Genomic DNA, 18,608 nt, shown 5'->3' on the forward strand with positions numbered 1-18,608 from the left:
GCTGCTCTGAAAACAGTGGCTCTTAGTCTTTGGCTGCACATCAGATTTACTGAGGCACTTCAAAAATACTGATGACACGTACATGTGGTGGCATGCATCTGTTGTCCCAGATACTTGGGAGGCTGAGGTGGGAGGATCACTTTAACCCAGGATTTTGAGACCAGCCTGGGCAACATAGTGAGACTCCCTTCTTAAGAAAAACCTTTTGCCAGTCCTCCCCCATACCAACAGGTTTTTTTTAAAAAAAAATTTTTTAAATATTGATGGACCTTTATTTTATTCATTTATTTATATGCAGTTCTGAGAGTCGAACCCAGTGCCTCATACATGCTAGGCATGTGCTGTACCACTGAGCCACAACCCCAGCCCCCACCCCCACAACAGGTTTTGATTTAATTTTTCTGGGTTGTGGCCTGGTGTTGGGAAATTGGAATATGCAGCAAAGTTAAATGTTCCTATGGAGCAATCTATCATATGTTTACCAATCAGCTATTTCTTAGAACATTAAACATAATTTTCTGAAATGTAAATAATGTATATTATAGGAAATTTGATAAATATAAGTTGTTTATTAACCCACAATTAACCATTGTTAAAATTTGGGGTGTACAGGGGGGTGTGAATTTAAGTATTTTTCTCTACAAAATTGGATTCAGTTATTGAGATGGAAATAATAAAGATCAAAAATAATAGTGACTTAAAATAGGTTTTTTTTTTCTTTTGCTATTTCATGTAAAGTCTGGTGGTTAACAGTCCAGCATGTTCTATCCAGGCTTTTTTCAGCTCCCTGCCCTGTCATCCCTACACTGTGGCCTCTGATACTCATGTTATAGAAAGGTGGCTATTTTAGGCTAAGGAAATATTGTTTGGAGAACAGTGTTATTCAGTGTCTTGGTAAAGGACATGATAGATCAGGAAGGTAGAGTGCAACCAGTTTGTCTAGGACCTACATGCCACAGTAAAGAGTTTTAAATAAAATTTTGAGTTATTAAAAAAATTGTTTTTTGGTATCAGGAATTAAACTCGAGGGCTCTTAATCACTAAGCCACATCCCCAGCCTTTTTTTTTTTTTTTTTAACATTTTATTTAGATCAGGATCTCGCTAGGTGGCTTTGGGCCTTCCTAAGTTGTTGAGACTGGCTTTGAACTCACAGTCCTCCTGCCTCAGCCTCCTGAGCTGCTGGAGTTACAGGTGTACACCACCATACTTGGCCTGGTAGTGCTGAGAATTGAACCCAGGGTCTTGCACATGTTAGCCAAGCACTGTACCATGGAACTACATCCTCAGCCTCTTGAGTTAGGTGTATTTATCCTGAGATAAAGAAAATGGACTTGAGGTCTCCATGAGATCAAGTCCTGAGAGTTATAGTACATGTGTGAGAAACTATGCACTTGTCATGGAATTTCATAGAAAGGAGTAAAAACCTCTTCTGGGGGCTGGGATTCGTGGCTCAGGGGCTGGGGTTGTGGCTCAGAGGTTGAGTGCTCGTCTAGCATGCGTGAGGCATTGGGTTTGATCCTCAACACCACATAAAAATAAAATAAAGGTATTGTGTCCACCTGTAATTAAAAGCAAATAAATAAATATATATATTTAAAAAAAAAAAAAACCCTCTTCTGTACTTTAAGGGACTCACAAGGGTATTTGAGCAGATACAAAGAAATCAATTTTTTAGGATGGTTGACTTGATAGCTTTAAAGTAGATTTTATTGTTTTGGGCTTTGTGTATGTGTGTGTGTGGGGGGGTGGGGATTGAATCCAGCGCCCTGCACATGCTAAGCAAGCACCCGACCACAAAAGTCCCAAAGTAGATTTTATTATCTTTAATTTGCAAATGAAGAAACTAAGACTCAGAGAGGTTAAGGACTTAAGTCCTGCAATTAATAAACAGGAAAGCTAGACCTGAAACCAAAGGCTCTGTTCCTAATTATGTAATTCACTTCATAGTGGTAGCTTTGATGGGAGGGAGTGTGCAAATTTGTGTGTTGTTTTCCTAGTGCAGGTACGTAGGAGGGCAGAGGTACCATTGACTGGTTAGAGGAACCCAGAGGAATATGCTTAATTGGTTGGAAAGATAATACATTTATCTATCTATTTATTAATTTTTAAAGAATTTTTTTGATATTTATTTTTTAATTTTTGGTGGACACAACATCTTTTTTTTTTTTTTTTTTAAATGTGGTGCTGAGGATCGAACCCAGAGCCCCACGCATGCCAGGTGAGCACGCTACTGCTTGAGCCACATCCCCAGCTCAAGTTAATACATTTATATTGGATGTGTTGAGTCTGAGAGATGCTGGTCCTATGGCAGGAGCTGGTACATGAATAGACTGCCACCACGCCCTGCCCCAACGTATATATTCTTTTTTTCTCCCAACATATCAACATATATATATATATATATATATATATATATATATATATATATATATATATATATTTTTTTTTTTTTTTAAATATTTATTTTTTATTTATAGGTGGATACAATATCTTCATTTGTATGTGGTGCTGAGGATTGAACCCAGTGCCTCACATATGCTAGGCAAGCACTCTACCTCTGAGCCACAACCCCAACACCCCCACCCCCACCACACACAATGTATATATTCTTTATAAAAGAATATATAATTTCTAGCCAGGTGCAATGGCACACACCTATAATCCCAGGGACTTGGGAAGCTGAGACAGAAGGAATGCAAATTTGAGGCCAGCCTCAGCAATGTAGTGAGATTCTTCCTCAAAATAAAAAATACAAAAAAGGTCTGGGCCCCAGCACCACACACACACACACACACACACACTCACACACACACACACACTCACACGCACTCACACACACACACACAAAAGGTCTGGGAATATAGTTCAGTAGTAAAACACCGTGGGTTTAACTCTAGTAAACTCCCTCTCCCCCAAATATAGAATTTCCCCCTTGATTATAGTAAAGAAATATGTGTTCGTAGTTGAAAATGTGGAAAATACAGAAAAGGATTTGGAAAGAATGAAAATCTTGTCATTGTGACCAGAGATTTTGTCATTTGTTGTATTTCCACTCTGTGTATGGCCACATATGACTTAGTATGTTTTATGTACTAATGTGGTTGGAGCTGTGACTCTAGACTAGGCAGGTTGAGTTGGAGAGGTTTATGTTTAGGGAGACTTGCTGAGTTCAGGGAAGACTTCTGGAGAGGGAAGGATTTGTGCCGCCTTGTGAAGATGGGTTTGATATGGCAGGTCGGGGTCAGGATAGGGAAGCCTTAGGCTGGCCTGTGGACAGTGGGGAGATCTGTGTGGCTAACTAAGCATTGTTCAGGGGCAGAATTGTATGGGAGCTGGGGGATGGCTGTGAAGGTTAGGTGGCCTGCATTTAGATGACCTTGAGTACCGTAAGGAAATGTAGGATGTATTCTGCCAGCAGTGGGCATCTGGAACAGTTCTGAGCATAACTGTAATTTGTCCACACTTAATCTAACATAATAACAGCCTCAGTTTCCTCTGGAAAGTGTGGCACACTTACCAGGTTTTTGAGGCAAAGTCCTTTCATCTCTATAGCATGGCAGTGACACCTATCGCCCTTCCTAAGAAGTGCAGGATCCTCTCTATTCCCGCTTTGCTGGGTATGCAGTGGAAGCTCCTAAATGCATGTTAATCCTGAATCTCATCCTTTTATGTTTACTTGCATGACACATATTTGTAGAATAAAGCATTTAAGGATTTGGAAAGAATGAAATCTTTAAGTTAGAAATCTTAAGACCAGAATATCTTGCTAACCCTGGACGGCCAGAATATCTTGCTAACCCTAGACGATAGGATGTATTTATTGCTCACTTTTCCTTGGGTTTTGGCTCTGATTTCCAGGTTTTCAAGCCTATGGCTGATGCTGCTGTGAAAATTGTGAAGAAAAATGGCTTCAGTGATAAAATTAAGGTTATCAACAAGCATTCCACTGAGGTGACTGTAGGGCCAGGTGAGATCTACATCGCCTGTGTTGAAAGTTTTATTTGTTCTTGTATGAGAGAGGAAAACATTTTTTCCAACTACCTAGAATAAATCCAGGTCCTCTGTGTAGTGGCTCTGACTTTATGCACTTTGCTTCTTTTGATGTTTATCAGTCTACTAGTTAAAACAAATCAGCTATGAAAACACCAGAGCTAATCAAGTGTAATAGCAGTCATACAAACAAAAGCTTCTTTTTCCTTTCTTTCTTTCTTTTTTTTTTCAGTACTGGGGATTGAACTCAGGGCCTCACACATGTTCTATCACTAAGCTATATCTCAAGCCCTGAAAACTGCTTTTGCTTTATGCAAGTTGGAATTCTTATATGGCCAACCTCTCTAAAGTTTGGTCAGACAGAAGTAAAACTAAGATAGCAGGAAGAAGCTTATATAGTTCTGATATCATGTCTCAGCATGTAGCATGTGACATTTTCCTGTATGGTACATGCTCTTGAGGTATCCAGCGCATTTTTAATAGTCTAGGAATTTGATTCAGACTTCTAAAATTTCACATGCCATGTTTAGAGAGCACAATTGAAACATTTGCACACACAAATAAAAATTTTCTGTGGTATGTTATGGGTATCACTAATTTTTTTGAAAATGCAATATTTTAGGAGTGAAGCATCTATCTAAAGTCAGTATGTTTCTTCATTTAAAAGAATATTGGGCCAGGTGCAATGGCATATGCCTGTAATCCCAGCAACTTGGCGGGCTGAGGCAGGAGGATTTTAAGTTCAAAGCCAGCCTCAGCAACTTAATGAGGCCCTAAGCAACTTAGTGAGACCCTGTCTCAAAATGTAAAATAAAAAGGGATGGGGATATGGCTCAGTGGTTAAATGCCCCTAGGTTCCACCCCTGGTACCCCCCGCCCCCCCCAAAAAAAAGGGCTGAGGATGTAGTTCAGTGGTAGAGCACTTGCCTAGCATGCACAAGAGTTTGGGTTTAGTTGCCAGCACTGCAGAAATAAAAGTAACAATAATAATAATGATGATAACTGAAACGATTGTTCTTATATGAAGAATCTGAAATATATAAAAGAACAGTTTTGTCTTTTATTTTAAAACATAACAAGCATACAAATAAGTGTGGAAATCATTATTTTTTAAAAAAGGGAAAAGAACACACAAAATTTATTATAAGCCTAAGGCGTGGGAGTATTAGACTCCCGTTATCCAAATTTTAATCAACGTTATCAGGGTATGAGTCACATAAAAGAATGAACTTATTTTAAGAGTATTGTTTAGTGAGTTTTGACAAATAGAAACACATTTGTAACCATCACCACAATCAAGATAATAGGATATTGACACCATGCCCAAAAGATTCCTCATGACCCTATACTTAGTTCCCAAATAGCCTTGGCTCTATTATATCCATTGATGCACTTTCTTTAGGATAGGTCTATCCTTTCTAGAATTTCAAGGAAATGGAATTTTAGCAGTGTTGTCAGCGTGTACTCTTTTGTTTCTGCTTTTTTAGTTTATCTTTGTAGTTTTAACATTGTTTTATTTCTGCCGTCTCTTTCTTTTCTAAGAAAAAAATTTAATTGATTCATTTTTATTCTGGCTCTGGGTCACATTTTTTCTTTTTCATATGTTTAGTAATTTTTTTTTTTTTTTTTTTGGTACTGGGGTTTGAGCCCAGAGGTGCTTTACCACTGAGACAGGTGTACATCACCGTGCCTAGCTATTGTCTTCTTGGCATGAGTTGGGTCACTTGACTCTACCCAGTAGATGCCCAGAACACTCCCCTCACATCCATCATTTGGGCCAACTAAAAATGTTTCAGACATTTATAAATGTCCCAGTATCTAAGGCAGGGCAAAAGTTTTACCTGTCAAGAACCACTGCTGGGCTGTGGATGTGGCTCAAGCGGTAGCGCGCTCGCCTGGCATGCGTGCGGCCCGGGTTCAATCCTCAGCACCATATACAAACAAAGATGTTGTGTCCGCCGAAAACTAAAAAATAAATATTAAAATTCTCTCTCTCTCTCTCTTTAAAACAAAACAAAACAAAAAAAAGAACCACTGCTCTAAGACTACTTTGACCAGACTGTTATGGTATGAGTAGGGCCTCTGCAAGGATTCTGTAGTCTGGGGTGATCAAAACTTGAGTGTTCCTAGTCCTCTGAGGGTTATGGAAATTGTTCAGCTTTGCCTGGCTTTGCGGAATCTTACCCTGTGTTTAAGATTTAAGGAGAACCCTGTGTGGTTCAGAAGCCCTTGTTCTGTGTAACTTTTTCTCTGGCTTCCTCCCCTGGTCAGTTCTAGCTGCCTCTACTTTCTTGAATCTAGTTTATGTATGTGTAGCTCAGTAGGACTGCTGTGCTCTGCTTTACTTCTTGGCCCTTGGACAAATATCTGGAAAGTGCCAAAAGCCAGAGCAGTAAGTAGGAGCATTCACTGATTTGTTTCTCTCTTGGGGAACAATTTGTGTTGCCTCTTTTTCACTGTCTAAAACACTTGCCCAGTTTTTTGGTTGATGATGGTGGACAAATAAGTCTGATTCCTTATACTCCATAGTGTCCCAAAGTGGGAGGTCTTTCACTTTTGAAAATTTGTCTTGACAGCATGGAGACTAGCCTACAAAGGAGGCCTTGCAGGGAATGCTGTTCCTGTGACTCTGCTCCATGCCCTTGTCCAGGCTTTGTTCACAAATACTCTGGATTAGGCCAGGTCCCTTGTGTGCTTTCTTCATACTTTTCCTTTGGGCACTTATTACTGCAATAGCTAAATAATTAAGTAGTTGTCCACTTAATTTCTGTATCCCTTCACAGCTGCGACATGCGGTCATGGTCCAGGTAGATCTTACTAATAATTCCATTCCCTATCTGCACATGGCCTGGCACATTAAGGGATTCAGAGATAATTTGTTTAGTGAGTAGATTGTTAACCTTGCTTGGTACGTAACTTCTTGTAAATGGACTTTTTTTTTGGTACTAGGGATTTAACCCATGGGATTTGTTTTTAACCCCATCTCAACAAGTTGCTTCATCTTTGACAAGTTTGGTATCTTCCTATTTCCCTTCTCTAATCATTGCAGGATAGGTGTTTCTCTGATTCATTCCTTTCAAAATCTCTCTTCCTGGGTCCCAGGGGCATTTCCTAGTCTTGGTTCTTTTTTGTTATGTTCTTTCTGTTCTCAAATGTGTGTTCTCCAAGGTTCTGTTTGTGCCCTTTTTACAAATGGCATATAAGTTTGTGGTTTGTTCCCCAGAGATGGATTACGTAGCAATCATGGGTAGTAGCAGTTGCTTACCCATCCATTCTGTTCACTTGGCAAAGATTTAGGAAGTGACTGGAGTAACTGCCCCACTTTACGCCTCTCTGTACCTCCCCCTCACACTGAATACCAGGTTCTCAAGAAATATTTATTAAAATTCACCAGATCATAAAGTTTTGTATTTATTTTAATGAAGCAAATTGGGACGATACATCATTTTAAGTTTTATAATTGGCTTAAAAATTATTTTGGAAGGGCTTGGTGATTGATTGGCTGTGGAATGACACAGTTTTGTGTGTGTGTGTGTGTGTGTGTGTGTGTGTGGATTGAACCTAGGGCCTTGGGCATGCAAGGCAAGCACTCTGCCCACTGAGCTATATCCCCAGCCTGACAGAGAGGAATAAAGAATTCAGCTAGTGTTCACTAGTTGACTATTAGTGGATGCTGTGTTGTCCTAGGCACCAGGATACAGTAGTGAATGGGTAAGGCAGGGTTCCTGCTCTTTGGGAGCTGGTAAATTATGCCATTTTTTGGGCAATGTGATTGGGCAGAAACACATCAAGGAGGAGCAGATATGTGGCAGTAGGGTGGGGTCTGTTTGGGATAGTGTATTCCAGTTGGATTTTGGCATCACAGAAAGATGGGCAAGGCCACTTGAGTGAATGGTCTTTGTGCCAGGAAAAATAAGTTTTTTCTTTACCTCTTTTACTAAATACTGCCATTAAGCACACAAGTGTACTTCAGAGGAAGGGGATGATTTTTGTATCTTTGATGTCCTAACCAATACCATGTGAGTCAGAGCTCATTCTCTTTGTTTTATGAATGAGGCAACTGATGGTCAGAATCGAGGATTCAGGACTAGAAAGCAAGATCCAGTCCAGGCCTGCAGGACTTCAGGCATAAGCTTTCTCTACTACAACCTGCTGAACCATTTTATGTTTCTCTTTTCTAGCATCATCTGTGTGACTTGTCCTCTGTGTAGGGAAGATGAGTGGGCTTTGTCAAATTGTAATTCATGAGTCATTTTAAGTGTTTACAGTTGTTTCTCCATGATGAATGGCCCCTTCTAAAGTCTATTTTGTTTCTTGGCTCATTAAAATTTATAATTTTGTAGAAGTAGCATTTCATTATAGAGGTTTAGAAAACAAGAGTTAACAACAACAACAAAAAACACCCTGTTCTAAAACAGCAGTTATTTAGGAGATTGTTGGGTGGCAAGAAACCAACTTAATTAAGAGGATTTAATGGAAGGAATCTGGGGATTCTAAATCATGAATTACAATTTTGGTGGTTGTAGTCAAGACTCCCAGTGAATAAGTCATCAGACAACCTCTCTTGCTTTGGTTTTCTTGCCCTTTTTCAACAGCCTAGAAGTATTTGAAGTACTTGTATTCAGTTTTTTCTTTCCAAATAATTTTGCTAGTAAGGATAGAAAAAATTCAACATAGTTGACTGATTTATTTTCAGTTTGGACAATTTGGAACTTCCCTCATCCCCGTTTTTTCCCCGTCTTTTTGTTTGTGGTTTGAGGGATCAAAATCAGGGTCTCAAATATATTGGGCAAGTGCTCTACCTCTTCAGCTATAGCTCCAGCCTTCTCTAATTGTATTTTTTTAAAAAAATATTTATTTATTTATTTTTTTAGTTATCGGCGGACACAACATCTTTGTTTGTATGTGGTGCTGAGGACCGAAGCCTGGCCGCATGTACACCAGGCGAGCACGCTACCGCTTGAGCCACATCCTCAGCCCTCTAATTGTATTTTTATCAGATTTTCTTTTTGGGTTTTTATTTATATTATTATTATTTTTTTCAAGACTCTCCCCCAGTCTTAAACATACAGAAAAGTTGAAAGAACAATGCAGAAAGCACCCATTTTCCTTGAACCTGGATTTGTGAGGTTGCCATTTTTCCATATATATATTTTGTGTGTGTGTGTGTGTGTGTGTGTGTGTGTGTGTGTGTGTACTGAACCATTGGGTTCTCTGACACCATTCCCTTTTGTTTTTCAGATGGTGACATGCCATGCCGAGCCAATATCCTGGTCACAGAGCTGTTTGACACAGAACTGATTGGAGAGGGAGCACTGCCCTCCTATGAGCATGCACATAGGCATCTTGTACAGGTAGTGGGGTCAGGGCCTCCCTTGGGAGTGTTGTTTTGATTTCAGCCACTGTGCACACAGTGCTCACTACTGCATCTTGTTTATCACAGTTCTTAGTAGCTCTTCATACACCCTGAGGCACCTGTTAATGCTTGGGAGGCATAGTAGTGCTGAGGTAGAAAGACCCTGTGTAGCTGGGCCAGTGTTGCACACCTATAATCCCAGTGACTTGGGAGATTGAAGCAGGAGGGTCATAAGTTTGAGGCCCCACTGGGCAATTTAGGGAGATCTTGTCTCAAAGTAAAAATTAAAAAGGGTTGGGGCCAGGGATGTGGCTCAAAGGTAGAGCATTTGCCTGACCTGCATGAGTCCCTGAGTTCAATCTCCAGCACTGCTAAATAAATAAAGACAAATTTAAAAAGGGAGAATTGGGGATCCCAGCATAGTGCTAGAGTGCCCCTGGGTTCAGTCCCCAGTACTGGAAGGAAAACAAAAAAAAAGAGAGAGAGATTCTATGTAATTACAAATGAGTATCCTTTTCACTGCCTGATCCCTAGTGCCTGATGTGTAGATGGATGGTTGAAGTAGGAGAACAGCTAGAGAGAAGGCTAGAGCTACATCCAGCATGTCAGGTCAGTTGAGGGTGGATGGTTGTCCATTAGACTTTGAAGTGAGGAGGTTCTGGTCCTGGTGCCTGGGGAAGAGTGTGCTGAAAGGATGCTTTTGAGTCCTGGGCTAGAATCACTGCTTGGCAGTAAGACTTAAATTCTGTCTTCCAAGTAAGTCATAGGAGTTCATCAACATGGTGACAATTAAGGTTTATTTTTGAAGTATTTAATAGTACCAGATAGCTAGGAACTTAACTGATTTAAATCATTTTAGGTGTAATTTATATTCTTTTTGAAATGTAGTTCCTTTTTTTTTTTTTTTCTTTTCCTGAGGGCATAAGACTAAAAACAATGCACTATCCTGATAGTGGGAAGGTATTAGATATTACTGAATTAGCCTAATGAACAATAGTGATCAAAATTACTGTGGGTCAGATGCCTGATTTATTGTTGTTCTTTTGTTTTGTATTTACATAAACTTAGGAAAATTGTGAAGCTGTGCCCCACAGAGCAACTGTGTATGCGCAGCTAGTGGAGTCCAGAAGGATGTGGTCCTGGAACAAGCTGTTTCCTGTCCGTGTTCAGACCAGTCTTGGAGAGCAGGTCATCATTCCTCCCTCAGAACTGGAGAGATGCCCTGGTGCACCTTCTGTCTATGACATACAGCTGAACCAGGTGTCACCTACTGACTTCACTGTCCTCAGCGATGTGCTGCCTATGTTCAGGTACCAAGGAGCCTCCCTGAGTGAACAGGGCTTTGAGACAGCTGATGAAATTTGGGTCTTTGGAAGTTATTTTTGCTTGGGAAGAAAACCTAGCTGCAACCAAGTATCCTTTGAGTTCACCATAGAAGCTTAACAATGCAGTGTTGAGATTAAATTATGTTTCAATTCCTGAATATCCTTTCACAGTGTGGACTTCAGCAAACAAGTCAGTAGTTCAGCAGCCTTCTATAGCAGGCAGTTTGAACCTCTGGCATCTGGCCAAGCTCAAGTGGTTCTCTCCTGGTGGGACATTGAAATGGACCCTGAAGGGAAGATCAAGTGCACAATGGCCCCCTTTTGGGCTCATTCAGACCCAAAGGGGCTCCAGGTAAGAGGCACTAGCTGAACACATTTGCATGTAATTCAGGAAACTTGTATACTTTTGTTCATGGGAAAGTAACCCATTGAGCCTTAGATGGTAAGAATTTAGAGACAGAAGGAATGGTCAGAGTTAAGAGTTTTTTCTTTAAAAAAAAGCACAGGGAAAAAATAGAAAAGAAGCACAGGGGACTGAGGATGGAGTTCTGGTAGAGTGGGTGCCTAGCTTGACTTGTGGCCCTGGATTCTAGCCCTAGTGCTTCAAAAAATAAATGAATAAAAAATTAAAGCACAGACTAGCTATGGTAAGATAGACGTCTTGGGATGAGTTCATGATCATCACCAATAGTCATGGTTTGCAACACAGAAGTCTTAGTTTTGCTGCTGTCCTTCATCCTGGCAAAACTATTTTCTTGGGATACTTCCCCTCAACCCCAAATAATTCCAGGAGGCAAGGGCTCAGATAAATGTAATAGAGAACCGCAGACTCACTTTCTGCGGCTTTAAACTCCCATCTTCTATAGCTCAATGGAAAGTGGGCGAAGAACATGAACTACAAAAAGGAAACAGATTACTCATCAACATGTGATAAGTTGTTTACCCTCACTCATAGTAAGGAACTACAACTTTAAACAGCAATGAAAATAAAAACTAAATAAAGTACTGTGAGATACCATGTTTACCTATTAGTGGATAAATTTGATAGCACACTTGATGATGAAGCTTGGGGAAAAAGCAGGAAAGTGAACCATCAGAACACCCATTGAGCACAGTGTGGCTCGGTCCTGGTGAAAAGTGATGCCACTTGTACATATTTGGGCTCTGGTAGATTTGCGTATTTGCAGAAAAATGTACATGCAGAATGCTCACCAAAGCCCAACTTAGTAGAAAAAGAACAACCTGAAGACTGCCTGTAAGAACTCCTTGGGTCATTATCCTATATCCTTTCGGTGAATGAGGTAGCTCTCTAGGCACTGATGTGGAACAATCTCCAGGATGTTTTTTTTTAAATCAAACAATAGTCTTTATTTTTTCAAGTGCTTTAAGTAATTCCATTTAAAGCTTAAAAGAAGAGGTCTCAGGGAATTCTTGACTGCACTAATCTCATCCACATTTTTTATTTTGTTTTTTTAATTTATTCTCATTTGTTATACATGATGGCAGAATGCAGTTCATTTCATATTACACATATAGAGCACAATTTTTCAAGTCACTAAAATTATACACAAAGTATTTTCACACCATTTGTGTCTTCATACATGTACTTAGGGTAATGATATCTAACTCATTCCACCATCATTCCTATCCTCTACCTTCTTCTTTCCCCTCCCTCCCCTTTGCCCTATCTTCAGATCCTCCATTCCTCCCATGCTCCCTCTACCCCATTGCCATTATGAGTCAGCATCCAGGATGTATTTTTGAGTGAAACAAAAATAAAAATGTTGAGCCAGGCATGTTGGTGCATATCTGTAATCCCAGCAATTTAGGAGGATTCCAAGTTCAAGGCCAGCCTGGGCAACTTAGTGAGACCCTTTCTCAAATACAGTGAAAGGTATTTTAGGGCCAAGATATAAAACCTTCTCTCTACCTTTGAGCATCTCAGGCACCATCTTTTTGGTGTTACTACTGACTTTTTTTTTTTTTTAAAGAGAGAGGGAGAGAGAGAGAGAGAGAATTTTAATATTTATTTTTTAGTTTCTGGCGGACACAACATCTTTGTTTGTATGTGGTGCTGAGGATAGAACCCGGGCCGCACGCATGCCAGGCGAGCGCGCTACCGCTTGAGCCACATCCCCAGCCTCTACTATTGACTTTTGTTCCAACTTTCCTCAGTAGCTTTAATCCTCTGTTGGCTAAGTGCCCACGCATGTGCACATCTGTGGGGGGGTGGGGGGGCTGGTCAGAATTCAATCTTAGAATGTTAAAATTTTATTTGCATATCCTTAGATTGTTATTGTGTATTTTCTCCTTTAATCCACATATAAGGCATGCTAAGTAACCACAGCAATTCACAGACTCTGAAAGTTCAGGTACAGGCTTAGTTCCTTGTGTCCAGGAAGCAGTGATGTGGTTCTGGTCCTTAGTTCTTCAGACTATGAATCTTGTGTCCTTTCTCTTAACAGTGGTAACTTTTCAATTGTCTGGAATTTGAAAGCTGCTAATGAATTTCCCTCATGAATTCACGAGACTGCTTTAATCCCATTTAGCCTGTTGTACCTTGGAACAGAGGTTTTGCCACCAGCTTTTTAGCATTAGGACCTGGGGGACTCCCTGTGTGGAGAATGTGGGAAGGACAGGTGACAGGGAAGCACCCTAAGAGCCACAAGGGGTAAGGAAGGCTTCTCCTGTCATCAGGAATGAATGACAGGTTTAAGAACTTGTTTTATTTTTTTCTTCTTGTTATTATTGTAGTTTTTCCAGAACATACCTGGTTGGATTTTCATTTTCCAGCCTTTATGTTCAACAGAGATCTTAGATTTTGTTAAATTTGTTAAATTTTTGTTAAATTCAAGTCTAGATGGGGTGGGATATGTCCCTGAGAAGTGGGATAAGCCTCAGGCTTCGTTTGCTGATGATTAAGCCATGTCCTAGGAGTCTCACAGCGTGAAATTTTTCCTAGTTCCTGAGGATGACAGAATGGACAGGCATCATCAGGGTGGAGCCAAGCATCCAGTTTTTAGGGAGTTCGTTTTTTTTTTTTAAACAATGCTATTGCATTCTTTTTTGAAAAGAGATTATAAATCTCATTTTATAAAATAAAAGTCCACTTGTGGTCCCAAAATAATTACCTTTTTTGATCTCTTTCCAAATGTGGATATTTGTTGATGCTTAACCTATCTGTGTTATAGCCATGTACATTGACACATCTGTAATCCCAGTGACTCAGGAGACCGAGGCAGGAGGATTGCAAGTCTGAGGGTAGCCTTAACAACTCAGTAAAAACCTGTTTTAAAATTAAAAAGTCTCAGGCAGTAGCAGAGCACCTGCTTAGCATGCACGAGTAAGTTGCAGAATCTAACATTTTACTGTTAAATACCTCAACATACATCTCCTAAGAATAAAATCTTCAACAGAAGTAAAATACCGTTATTGCTCTTAAGAAAACTAATAGTAGCCAGGAATAATGATGCACACCTATAATCCCAGCAGCTTGGGCGGCTGAAACAGGAGGATAACGAGTTCAAAGCCAGCCTCAGCGAAAGGGAAGCACTAAGCAACTCAGTGAGACCCTGCCTCTAAATAAAATACAAAATAGGGCTGGGGATATGGCTCAGTGGTTGAGAGCCCCTGAGTTCAAACCCCAGTACCACCCAAAAAAGAAAACTAATAGTAATTCCTTGATAACTTCTAATATAGGTGATTCAAAATAAATTTTCCTTGTCACCAGATGTCTTCAGTAGTTTTTGTTTTTTCCCAATCCAGGATCCAGTTAGGTTTTATGTAATTCATTTGACCTTTTTTGGGTTTTGAAGTCACTTAGAAGACAAAGGAAATTGTGAGTATGTTAAACCCTGTAGAATAGAAATGCCATGGAACTTCTCAGGGCAGGGTCTGTTACATACCAATAGGTAAAACCTTGTTTGGGAGTCAGGAAATTTTTCCCTCAAATGAAATATGACATAGCCCAGCAGATTAAAGAGAACACTGACACTACTCTGTGGGTAGGGACTGAAGTCTGTACTTTTCTTTTCTCCTGAGCCACTCTGGAGACTACTACCCATGGCCACGTTGTATCTTCCTAAAACCAGCAGGGTTGCAACAAGCTTTTGTGCCACTGGATTCTCTGATTTGAGAATTTTTTTCTTTATCTCTTTGGCCACAGTAGCCAGCTATAGTCTGTACCATGTCTCCCTGCAAACTGATATTTGGCCTGGCTTTTAGCCTCTGGATTAGAAGCGTTGCTTTTGTTGCAGCTTGGTGACAGCTGGCTCTGTTCCTCATTTCAGTGGCGGGATCATTGGATGCAATGTGTGTACTTCCTGCCACAAGAGGAACCTATTGTACAGGGCACAACCCACTGCCTGGTAGCCCACCATGATGACTACTGTGTATGGTACAGCCTTCAGAAGACCAGGTAGGCCTACAGGTTGTGGAGGGAGAGGACTGGGCTTGTAGACTGCATATTGATGTAAATTCCTCATGAAGAGACCCTATAGAGATGTGAGTGTGCAGCTTTGTTTCTAAACAGAATAAAAACAAAGGTTTGTGGCTGTGTCAGAGACCATTTGTGTATACTCAGAAGAGGCTTTCATGTTTTGCTAGAGTCCATTTAATCCTATTTTATATAAAAAGTCTGCAATCAGAGGGCCCTGTAACCTCCAGTGCCTACTCAAGAGCCATTGTTCAGACTCATACCCTATAGAGAGACCCTTAGGGCCCAGGTCAAATTCCACTGGGCAGGTTCCTATGCCGTGCCTACTCACTCTCTGGCATCTAGCAGGTTGTGTTCATCACCTGTCTATGTTCATTTTCTGGTTTAGCCCTGAAGAAAATGGGAGAGTCCACCAAATGCGCCCTGTCTGTGACTGCCAAGCTCACCTGCTCTGGAATCGACCTCGATTTGGAGAGATCAATGATCAGGATAGAACTGATCAGTATGCCCAGGCATTGAGGACTGTGAGTGTCTGACCCTTTGGTTCCCATAGACTCCAGCATTCTGCTTATGATTTACTAATCTTGTTTTCTGTGTTCCCTCATCTGTAAGGGGCTTCTGCTGGCTCCATCTGGGGTGGGTACTAGAAAGCCAGAGAACTTACTCTGGACTTCCAAAGGACTTGCTGTCTGTTCCTGTGAGAGTTCCTCTGAGAACAACAAGTTCTCCCCAGCCCATATCTGTCCTGCTGAACACCTTTGCTTTTGTGGCCACCAGCCATCAGTGTGGGTGAACCCAGTGACATTAGCCACCCATCTTTTCATCTGTTGCTCCTTTCTAAAATCTTCTAAAATGTGAATTTGACCATGGAACTTCCTGTACTGAAAACCTATGTTGCTGCTGCCTATAGAGGGCACTTAGACTAGGGACCCCAGGTGGAGTTTAAAGGGGACCTCTTGGACCCCTTGAAGTTATATACAGAAATCCATGTGCATGGGTACACATGCATGCCTTTTTCAGTGAAAGAAAGGATCCAAGCTGTCCTAAATTCCTCAGCAAGGAATCTGATCTATAGAGGTACCTCTGCCTTTGGGGAGTCACTTGAGAACACATGGGTCAGATCGAGAAGAAACTTATCATTGAAGACTGGAGGTGACTTCCTGCCAGTGGGACAGGCCTTCAGTCAGGTCTGCTAGGTGGGTTGAGGAGCATCTTTCCAGGCAGTGGGCACAAATGGGGAGATGTAAGCAAAGGTGGGGGCTGGTTACTGCATAGACCCTGGAGACAGACATGACAGCATGGGGACCCAAGAGGATCCAACTTAGCAGTGGGGAAAATGGAATGAGATCAATTTTATTATCAGCCCTTGTACATGGGATTGGGAAAAGGGAAGCCTTTCTCTCATGTTGCCAGCAGGAATCTCCTAAGAAACTAAGAAAACTTTGTTCTCAGTGTTCTTTTCCTGCAGGTGCTGACCCCAGACAGCATTTGCCTGTGTGTCAGTGATGGCAGTCTGCTCTCCATGCTGGCCTATTACCTCGGGGCAGAGCAGGTACTGGACATGTGTCTTTCTGTTGGCTTCCTAAGGTTGAATCTTTCCTCTTTCTCTTTTTAATTTCATTTATTTTTATTTACTTTTCTTTTTTGTTTTGCTGTTTTTCATTATTAAAAGTTCATTGAGTTAGGGCATTGTGTGATTCATATACACAATTCTGTAATCAAAGCTCTTTGCAAGTGCAGGTGTGTAGAGTGTGGTTGGTTTAGGAGCTGAGGGATTTTCCTGCAAGTCAGGCTGTAACAACTGCCATGAAAATGCAGCTCAGAGTTCTGAGTTGGCCAGCTTGCCAGGGTCAGTGCCCAAAGTAGGTGCTGTCCCAGGTAGGTGGTCAATACAGAGTTATTTGAGTGAGGTCTTCTTCCCTGGAATAGTTTTGTCATGTTTTCATCTTGGATTTCCTCCTCTGCTAGTGCATCTCTGGTAACTCATAGCTGTTCTCTCTAGGTATTTACAATTGAGAGTTCAGCAGCTTCCCATAAACTGATGAAAAAAGTAAGTTATGATTGTTGTTACTGAATTAACAAGGGGACCTTTGGGGTTTTCTTTCCTGAGTATTGGATGGGTCTTTGCAGCAACATTGGTAGTTGCTGCATTGAGATCCTTTTTGTGTGTGTGGCCAGAGAGCTGGCCTGGACATTTTCTGAGATTAGCATCAAAGTAGAAGCAAACATTTGGACTCTGCTTTGGGGTTTGTGGATGAAGAAGTTTAGGCTTTTTTCCTCACTTCACATAAAACTAAGAAAACTAAAATCCCTTCAGCTCTACAACTGAGTGATTTGTGCTCAGGGAGTAACTGCCTTTACCTTGACTAGAGATGCCATTTCTCTCCCTGGCAGTGATTGATTTCCTTTCCAAAGGATAACCTGCCTTCACCAGAACTGCAAGCCTGGTGCTGGATCCTGCCATGTGCCTGTAAGAAAAATGTCTGTTGCTAGCACAGAGTTTGCTCATGACCTCATCCTTGGTCTGTAGGAGGCCTCTTGAGAGGGCCTCACAAAATAAATAAAAGAGTTGTCCTCCAGAGACATTTGGCCAGAAAACTCAAAGCAGAGAAGACAACTTGAAGAAGTGCTTTTTTGTTTTTAATTTTTGCCATGCTGGGGATTGAACCCAGGGCCTCACACCAGGCAAGTGCTCTACCACTGAGCTACACCCCAGACTGAGTTTTGTTGTTGTTGTTGTCATTGTTTTCTTTTCCTGGACCAAAATAGTATTTATATTTGTTTTCTTTCTAATTATATTTGTTTTCTTTCTAAGATCTTCAAGGCTAACCACTTGGAAAATAAAATTAATATCATTGAGAAACGGCCTGAGTTACTAACGACTGCAGACTTGGAGGGTAAGAAGGTGAGGAACAGAAACTGCGGTCACACTGGGGCCCTGTAAGGTTGGATAGCACAACACTGAGATAGCTGCAGCTCTACCCTGTCCTGTGGGTCTCATGGTGTCCCCCATGTAGCTTACCAGCTGAGACCTGGCCACTGTGAAGGGCATGGTGGGTATTTGTACAGAGGCCCCACAAGTACACAACTGCACTCCTCAGGTGAGGACAGTGCAGCCTGCAGGGGTTAAAGGAGCAGAGTGTTTCTCTCTTTCTCTTGATAGCACTCTCCTCTTCCCTTCTTCTTACTCCTGTCCTCCCACTGTAATTCTTCTAGCTCCTGGAGCTGCTACCACCAGGAGCCTCAGGGTTACTAAATATGGTCTGTCTTTAGGCTGTGGCCCTTGGGCCCATGTTACCTGATGGACCTCCTCTTTACTTTTAAGAGACCACTTGTCCCGGTTTTTCTTTGCTCTTACCTTCTGGCTGCTCATTCTTAGTCTCCTTCATGGTTGTCTCTCTTCACTTTGATCCTCACTTCATGCTCTTTTCCATACTCAGTCTGTCCCTTTATCCCTTCTTGCCCCCTCTGCTGCATCTCTTCTCCAGGTAATGACATCCT

At 41.2% G+C, this 18,608-nt stretch overlaps 1 protein-coding gene across 2 annotated transcripts in view; it reads left to right on the plus strand.

The window, feature by feature from the left end:
• Prmt7 (protein arginine methyltransferase 7) overlaps positions 1–18,608 on the plus strand; it is a 36,696-nt gene that overhangs the window by 10,411 nt on the left and 7,677 nt on the right. For both annotated transcript variants that reach the window (XM_027933204.2, XM_027933203.2), the window contains exons 5-13: positions 3,860–3,968; positions 9,233–9,345; positions 10,416–10,657; positions 10,844–11,024; positions 14,962–15,089; positions 15,496–15,631; positions 16,576–16,659; positions 17,110–17,157; positions 17,923–18,012. In XM_027933204.2, coding sequence (XP_027789005.2) covers positions 3,860–3,968; positions 9,233–9,345; positions 10,416–10,657; positions 10,844–11,024; positions 14,962–15,089; positions 15,496–15,631; positions 16,576–16,659; positions 17,110–17,157; positions 17,923–18,012 — 1,131 coding nt within the window. The remainder of the gene's footprint in view (positions 1–3,859; positions 3,969–9,232; positions 9,346–10,415; positions 10,658–10,843; positions 11,025–14,961; positions 15,090–15,495; positions 15,632–16,575; positions 16,660–17,109; positions 17,158–17,922; positions 18,013–18,608) is intronic.

This window comes from Marmota flaviventris, chromosome 18 (genome assembly GCF_047511675.1).
Source record: "Marmota flaviventris isolate mMarFla1 chromosome 18, mMarFla1.hap1, whole genome shotgun sequence".
In the NCBI taxonomy this organism is placed as follows: Eukaryota; Metazoa; Chordata; class Mammalia; order Rodentia; family Sciuridae; genus Marmota; species Marmota flaviventris.